The sequence below is a fragment of the Stegostoma tigrinum genome, chromosome 14, assembly GCF_030684315.1.
Source record: "Stegostoma tigrinum isolate sSteTig4 chromosome 14, sSteTig4.hap1, whole genome shotgun sequence".
Taxonomy (NCBI): Eukaryota; Metazoa; Chordata; class Chondrichthyes; order Orectolobiformes; family Stegostomatidae; genus Stegostoma; species Stegostoma tigrinum.
In genome coordinates, this window is record NC_081367.1 from 23,529,018 (window position 1) to 23,537,937 (window position 8,920).

General features: G+C 41.0%; 1 protein-coding gene across 1 annotated transcript; it reads right to left on the bottom strand.

The window, feature by feature from the left end:
- Positions 1-4,342: 4,342 nt before the first annotated feature.
- On the bottom strand, positions 4,343-8,602 carry LOC125457729 (E3 ubiquitin-protein ligase RNF183). Its single transcript, XM_048542308.2, has one exon. The coding sequence runs from the start codon at positions 8,379-8,381 to the stop codon at positions 7,617-7,619; it is 765 nt and encodes a 254-aa protein (XP_048398265.1). The 5' UTR covers positions 8,382-8,602; the 3' UTR covers positions 4,343-7,616.
- Between the last annotated feature and the right edge of the window lie 318 nt (positions 8,603-8,920).

Here is an 8,920-nt window from a genome sequence, read left to right on the forward strand (position 1 = left end):
TAGTCCTAGTTTTACCTGCTAGCGGAAACAACCTCCCTGCCTCCACCTTAACTATTCCCTTCATAATCTTAAATGTTTCTATAAGTTCTCTCCTCATTCTTCTGAATTTCAACGAGCATAATCCCAGCCTACTCAGTGTCTCCCCATAATCCAACTCTCACAACTCTGGAATCAACCAAGTGAATCTCCTCTGCACCCCCTCCAGCGCTAATATATCTCTTCTCAAGTAAGGAGACCAGAACAGCACACAATACTCCAGATGTGGCCTCACCAGTACCCTATACAGCTGCAGCATAGCCTCCCTGTTTTTAAACTCCATCCCTCGAGCAATGGCAAACAAAATTCCATTTGCCTTTTTAATTACCTACTGCACCTGCAATCCTACTTTTAGCAATTCATGCATCAGGACACTCAAGTCCTGCTGCACAGCAGCGTGCTGCAATTTTTTACCATCTAAAACATAGTCCATTTTCCTGGTATTCCAACCAAAATGGATGACCTCACATTTATCAACATTGTACTCCATCTGCCAGACCTTTGCCCACTCACTTAGATTATCTGTATCCCTCTGCAGATTTTCAGTGTCGTCTGCATACTTTGCTCTACCAATCACCTTAGTGTCATCTGCAAATTTTGACACACCACACTTAGTCCCCAACTCCAAATCATCTATGTAAATTGTAAACAATTGTGGTCCCAACACTGATCCCTGAGGCACACCACTAGCGACTGACCGCCAACCAGAAAAGCACACATTTACCCCTACTCTTTGCTTTCTACCAGTTAACCAATCCTCTATCCATGCCAATACATAATACCTGTAATAGCATGCAACTTTATCTCATGTAGAAGCCTTTGGTGTGGCACCTTGTCAAATGCCTTCTGGAAATCCAGATACACCACATCCACAGGTTCCTCACTGCCCATCATGAAAGTAATGTCCTCAAAGAATTCCACCAAATTAGGTCAACATGACCTACCCTTCCTCAATTGACCCACCATAAAGTTTTTGCTCCCATCTTACCTTAGTTAACTCCTCCCTCATTCCTTCACAGTCTCCTTTGTTTAAGCACAGGACATAGGTACTGGATTTAACCTTCTCATGCCCTCCATCTGTATTTTAAATTCGATCATACTGTGATCACTCCTTCTGAGAGGATCCCTAACTGTGAGATCATTAATTATTCCTGTCTCACTACACAGGCCTAGATCTAGGATAGTTTGCTCGCTTGTAGGTTCCATTACATATTATTCAAGGAAATTAACGCGAATGCATTCTATGAACCCCTCCTCAAGGCTGCCATGACCGACCTGGTTTGACCAATCAATATGTGGATTAAAATCCCCCATGATAATTGCTGTACCATTTTTATATGCATTAGCTATTTCTATGTTTATTGCGTGCCCCACCATGATGTAATTATTTGGTGGCCTATAAACCACACCTATCTGTGACTTCTTCTCCCTGCTATTCCTAATTTCCACCCAAATGCATTCAATGTTTTGGTTAGTAGAATCTATATCATCTGTCACTACTGCCCTGGTATCATCCTCAAAAATCAGTGCAACACCACCTCCCTTGCCTTCCTGTCCGTCCTCCTGAACAGTTTGATACACCTGGATATTTAACTCCCAGCCATGACCATCCTGTAACCATGTCTCTGTAACAGCCACTAAATCATACCCATTTACCATGATTTGTGCTGTCAACCCATCCACCTTGTTTCGAATGCTCCAAGCATTCAGATAAAGTGCTTATGCCAGTTTTTGCACCTTCTTTTTGGGTCCTATTACCTCCATTACTAGCAGCTCTTGAGTTCTCCTTCCCTTTAACTTTTTTCCTAATTTTCAATGGAGTCGAAGCTTCCTTGTCACCTGCTAACCTACTGCTTTGCCTTACATTAATTGTTATTCTCCTTCTACGCTCACTTCTCCCTTCACGCCCTACTTACTAGTTTAAAGTCCTATTGACAATTCTATTTACCCTTTTCACCAGAACACTGGACCCAGCCCTGTTCAGGCGGAGTCCATCGCAGAAGTGTCCCAGAACTGATGCCAGTGCCTCATGAAAAGCATGTCCTGCAAATTAACCTACAGCCACTTTTGTGCTAATACAAATTTAGTAATTAAATTGATTCAGTCCCTTGTTTCCACGACTAAATCCAGTTCTCACATCACAGTGACACAACCCATAGACCTACTTATTCACCAATTCATGAATTGTAGGACATGAAAGCTGGAGTTAAAAGTGTAAGCTCAACAAATTAATTACCTGGAATCTGTATTAAAAGCAAATCAAAGTAAATGGGATTTTGTTTCAAAACCAAAATCCCATTTCAATTTAGAATGGTCAAGTCCTTCATTTTGATCATAAGAATGGCAATACAGAATAGTTTTTTGAAAGGTTTAACCTTGTAAGTGTTGGCACCTAGAGAGAATTGGGAGTGCTCATACAAGGAGTATGGGATGTATGGCAAGTAACTGGGAAATAAATTTGCATGTTGGTATTTATTGTGAGGAGATTTGAATACAAGAATATATAAGTCTTGGTTGGCAAGACTACATCTAAAATATTGCGTGTAGTTTCTTCACCATCTTTAAAAAAAGGCATATTTGTATTAGAGGCGGTACAGTGAAGGTTCACTACATTGACCTCTGGGTCGACGAAGTTGTTTATGATGAAAGGCAGAATAAATGAGTTCATGTTTCCTGGAGTTTCAAAGAACAAGAAGTGATCCAATTTAAAAGTACAATAATCTGAAGCAGTTTGACAGGGCGCACACCAAGAAGTTGATTCCACTGGTCAGTGAATATAAAAAATAGGGACACAGTCTCAAGATAAGGGGGTAATTATTTACAACAGAGTTGAGAAATTATTTCATTCAAAGTTCATGACTCTTTGACATTTTAAGATTGGGACAGACAGATTGTCGGTGCCTCAGGGAACCAAGAGGTGAGTGAAGTGAATGAAAAAGTGGAACTGAAGCCCAAGATCAGCCATGGTACTGAATGGTGGAGCAGGCTTATGGTTCACTCTTACTCCTGTTTCTCATGTTTCTGTACAGTGAACATATGTTCTGAGAGATTTCACAGTATATGGTGGTTCAAATGAATATAAGCTTCAGCAAAATACTAAATCAGTTAGAAATATCAGTTGACTTGAGTTGTATTTTCTCAGTTTTCATTCCCATCTTGCTGGAACAATCCTGAGTTTGGATTATTTCCTGGGCTAAACAGGCACTTCATTTCAGAAATGCAAATTAAACATTCCTTCCCAGGTGATGGGAATACGGAGGAGCAATTTTAAATTTAGACCCATTGCTTCTTAAATTTCATTCAAGTCTTACTCAGCCATGCCTGATAGATAGGCATCCTCCTTTCTAAAATAGTTTTACTACATAAGTTGTGCTACTTAATAGGCAGTAGCAAATATGTATTATTATTGTAAGCAATAGAAGCAGATATTCATTCTGCTGAAGTTGTTGTTGCTACATGAAATGCAATTCTATCCTAATTTCAAATTTCCATTTGACCTCATTTGGTCACTAAACTAAGTAATATACATCTTTGATCTACAATTTTAATGAAATAGAGGGCATTATTATGCTATATTTCAAATATGTAGAAGAAACTTTTGTAAGGAATGTTACTTTTTAATTGAATTTTTAATTTAGATAATTTGAATTGTTATCCTTGTGCAATTTTCGAAGGTTCAGATTAGCTTGACAATGGACAAGAAAGTCAAAACAAATAAAAGGGTTTTAAAACAAAGTTGCTGGAAAAGCTCAGCAGGTCTGGCAGCATCTGTGAAGGAAATAAAGAGTTAACGTTTCGGGTCCAGTGACCCTTCCTCAAAACTGGACCTGAAATGTCAACTCTGTCTTTTCCTTCACAGATGCTGCCAGACCTGCTGAGCTTTTCCAGCAACTTTGTTTTTGTTCCCGATTTACAGCATCCGCAGTTCTTTCGGTTTTTAAAAGGGTTTACTGTCGCTTCATGTTCGTTTGCACCTTCTGGCATCAATTTATTTCTAGGCTAGACATTTGAACATTCACAGCCATCCCAGCTGTGCTGTTTTAACGAAACAATTTGGGTGTACAGGTAACCTGAATGTGTTAACCCAGTTCAGAAGAAGTCATACTGCACTCGAAACGTTAACTCTGTTTCTGTCAATTCTCCCGAGTTTCTCCAACTCCAACTGTCCGTGTTTTTTTTAACTTTTAGATCTCCAGAATCGGCTGGACTTTGCTTTTATTTTGCCTTAATCCAGCATCTGCTTTACATAGCGAAATGGAACCCAAATCTGAGATAAACAATCAGCATCACCATTTGTCATACTTGATTATTATTTTGAGATTTTAATGTTCAATGTAGTTGAAAATATCCAAGCAATACAATTTCCGTGAACCTTGCTACTCCCTGTAATTTCCAGTTGCTCTAGCTAACTGAAAAAAAGTAGCATAAGCAAAGAAACCCTCATACTATTAGCAAATACAAGAGGGAGGAACACTTTCTTTTAAAAAAAACCCATCTAGGCCCGCCTAGATTCGATCTGGACGCTGAATTGTGTAATGCTTCTGGTTAGCACATTACACAAATTTGACATTTATACTTAGAAATTAAAAATATCCAATATGTGCAATTAATACTCATTTGATACAATAATATTTTAGTTACATCCACTTCTAGACTCAGATTGGAAACAGTTGTCATACTGAACGAAACCAGTGTAGCACTACACCCAACACATCCCAATGCAAAAACACCTAAACCAATTTACAAATCAGAAAGAGTTCACTTGTACTTGTATTCAAATACAAATGCACGAGTGAGTCTCCGCGATATTCTGATCGAAATCATCCACTTCTCCGAACAAAATTCAAACGGGTTGCTTCTTTTTCTTTACCAGTACAATTCAAACTTTTAAAGTATTGAATTTCAACCAACGTGCTGCGCGAAAAAAAAGTATGTCTGTTAGAAGAAAGCACTGTGGCAGGCAAAACTCTTCAACATTTTTACTCACCCTATACCTGAATATGGGGTGTGGCTAATGTCAAAGTATGGCAAATATCATTTTATTAATATAATCCACATTTAGAATGAAGATATAATGTTGTTGCTTCGAAGACCGACGAAACAAGAGGGGCAAGTCTATAAAAACTGAGAATAAGGTTTTGCCAAAATTTCGCTTCTGTCCAGTCCATTTCAGTTTAGTTCTCCTTGATGTCACCGATATCAAGAGGAAGCACGTACAAATGCAAAGGTGTGAGATCTTGAAAAAAAACTCAGTTCTCGACAGCTAACTTATGAATTTCGCTGTTTCGGTGTTGCATGAGGGCTTATTCGCCCAGAGTTTTAAAAGAAAACGCCACTGGCTCTGAAACTTGGAAAACGCCTTGCAAATGTTTAACGCCCTCCTGGGAAATATCTTTGCACGACTTTATGGGAAAGACAAACTATTAATGTTAAACCGTTTTATTTATTCATTAAACCAGCAAAGGGGAATTTGAAACTACTACGATAAACGTGCTGGTTTCCCACTAGAGTGTATCATTTCAAGATGTTCCAAGAACACCTAAGAAACTGGTGTGATATACACCTGGACAATTCTTTATATTTCTCTTTATTCTTCCCCCAACTAGTTCCACGGGCTTTAGCTTCCCTGCACTACCTGACCATTTTATTCTTTTTGATCGATTCCACCACGGAGACATCATCAGCCTTGCTTTCTCTCTCGTCTCACATGGTCTAATTCGATGGGACGATTGGTAGATACAACCAGGAGCATTTGGGTCTCTTTTCCAACTCAGGAATGCTAAAACGATCTACTGTCTTGGTTAAACTCAACTAACTCAAGCGTAAATGTTTCAAGCTCTGGACAAATTCCCGGAGCCATTTGGGAAACCAATTTCTATACCCGAAATAGCGATGTAGAAAGCACTCTGGTTTCGCCTTGATCTCCAAAATGGATTTTTTAAAGGGTTATCACAAACGTCCTGAATTTATGAGGCAGTCACTTCTCAGGTCACAGTACAGAGATGGTGAGTCGGTCTCATTGGCTTGACACGACCTTCAGCCTATGGCCCAATCACAGATATGTGTACATTTAGGCAGCTCTATAAAACTTGTACACTTTGAGGAGGGACAAGCTTGGACTAATTTCCTCATTGTTATCACTTGCATTTGAACTTCCTTTCCCAGTTCAGTTTTATCTAAAATTTCCACAATGGATTAATGTTGTCCACTAGAGGTGATGAGCAATTATGAAAGTGATTTCAACTCATGAAAGAAAATGAAAATTACAGATCCCAAATGCGAAATAATTGTAACAAATATTCAGACAAAACTTCTTTGCTTGGTCATGGGCTACCCTTTCAACTTTCTAAAGATTCCAGGAAATTAAGGTAATTCTCAAAGTCAAAATTACTTGCAGCAGAAATCAGGTCGTCGAAATTTACTTGTAGTTTCCGGATTACCGTGTTTGCTTTTTAATGTTATCCTTTGACTTAAATCTACCTGAATGTTTTCAAACCAACCTGAACATAACTCAAACTTCTACCACAGAAAGTGCTTCGGAACCGAAGGGGAGTCATATTGTACTCAAAACCTTAATTTTGTTTCTGTCTCCCCAAATGCTGTCAGATCTGTTGAAATTTTCCAGCACTTTATTTGTATCTCAGATCTCCAGCATCCGTAATATTTTGCATTGACTCCAGCTTCCTTGTTGTCCTCACTATTTCTTTTTTTTAAATCAATCTACATTTTGTTGTTTTACCCAAAGCTCCTCTGGCAGAATTTCTTTTACGTATCTGTGGCTGTCTGAGAGAACCGTGCATATGTAATATTACATTAATGATTCAAATACTAGTGACTAATGCACATAAATGGATTGATTCTGATATGTGGATGTTATTGTCTCAATCAGTGACCTTTAATGTTTCGAGTAACCACTTCTCAGATTTGTCAACAATCTGTTTGATTTGATCGGACTGAACTACAGTACTTCTATTTTTAAATTACTTCTTCTCGGGTTTAAAAGGGCCTTCCCGACCCCTACTGGCCCTGGTTTCTCTGCAGTCTTCCAAGAAAAAGAGCTATTATCCACAAGTGAAATCAGTGGCCGATTAGTCTGTTTGGCAAACAAATTCCAGAACTCTTTATCTCGCCAAGTCTCCCTAACATCCTTCCGACTTACCATTTAGGAAACCAAAGCCCACAGTTTGGTGACTTTAGACAACCACATCTATCAGTTTTGTTTCAGTTGTACATATATTCACAATCAAAATTTAACGATGCATATTTCACTTATGGCGCAATTTGAACATGGACATTTCAACACAATACGATGCACACAATTCTGTTATGAGTAAAAGCATGGGGAGCCTTTGGGATACAGATTTACTGGTTATTTCGCCAACAAGCCACACATGAGTGGAAGGAAGTTCGTCCTGTGATATGGAAAGGGAAAGGTGTTGAGTGAAGGAATTGAAGAACTGCATCATTTCCTTTCATCTCGGCATGCAACAGTATCCGATTAAAGCACGCACAGGGAAGAGGGTGAGGGATTTGTCTGTGGTTCCCCACTTGGGTCATTTGGCAATAAAATAATCTGCGCTTCATCCCAAGTGCTCAGTGGTTCTCCGGGTTGAAGAGGCAGCGGTTGCAGCCCTGCTGTGGTTCACCTGGCCATTGCTGTCGGGGCGGTATTTGAGCCAGCAGATCACCCACGTGACGACCACTGAGAACAAGGCTAAGATGCTGGCCACCGACAGGCAGATGGGGCCGACCGGAGACGGCGAAATGTTGTAGTGATTGACGAAGATCAGGCCGGTGAAGAGCAGCACCACCATGGAGAGGAACGAGAAGACCACGCAGACGCAGCCGGCGGTCAGGGCGGCCCGCTTGCAGTTCTGGCAGCTCTCGTAAGGCGCCGAGGGTCCCCGGGACTGGCGGCGGCCCGTGGCCGCCGAAGGGGCGCCGAGCTCAAGCGGCAGGGAAGCGCTGGACCGGGGCTGCTGCTGTGATGCCTGGTGCTGCTGGGAATGAGACTCTTGGTTAAACCTCTGCAGTTGGGGCGTTGGTGGCAGGGCGTCCTGGGGCAGAGGGTCGGCTCCCACGTACAGTGGGAAAGCCTCGGTCACCTTCGTGTTATTGGGCAGGTTGTGTATTCGGTAGTCGGGCACCGCTGTCCTGTGCCGGCAGATGGGGCAGGCGATTCGCCATGGCCGGTCCTCCCTGACGTGCAGAGTGGTCAGACACTCCTCGCAAAAGGTGTGCAAACACTCCAGGATCTTCGGCGCCCTGCGCCCCAGATCGAAGTAATTGTAGCAGATTTTGCACTCATATTCTTCATAAGGGGTTGTTGCATCCGCTTCTGCCATGACATCTTCAAATAACCGGGGTGGGTGGCAAGGGGATTTCTTTCCCCCAAAAAAATCACGAAACAAAATCTTAAATAAAGCACCAAATCACTCACATCGCGGTTATTTCTTCCGTCTCTCTCTCTATCTCTGTGTCTCTGCTGTTAATCTATAACAATGTGGCTCCACAGCCCTGCATTTTTCTCTCCGTCCCTTTTAATAATAAAACCAGCCACTCGGCTTTGACGCGAAGACGGAGCAGTGATGATGTAATCTAGCAGCTCCAATACGAGATTTCTGAATCATTCAGCCTAAGACTGGTTGCTAAAGGGAGTAAGGAAAAAAAAATCCAGTTAACCTTTCTTTGTTATTCCAGTTTACGGTGTTGTTCAAGGGCGGTGTGTTAGACTGTGTATCACTGTGCGAAGCAGAATAAGAGACATACTGGGAGAGGGAAACAAATGTCGTTCTTATAACCCCCATTAAAAATAATTCAGTTTTAATTCAAGTACATTCGGTGCTGGATAATGTAATAATTGGCCCGAATAGACAATTGGTCT

Coding starts and splice junctions, on each gene's coding strand:
- LOC125457729 (XM_048542308.2), bottom strand. CDS start 8,381: ATGGCAGAAGCGGATGCAACAACCCCTTATGAAGAATATGAGTGCAAA.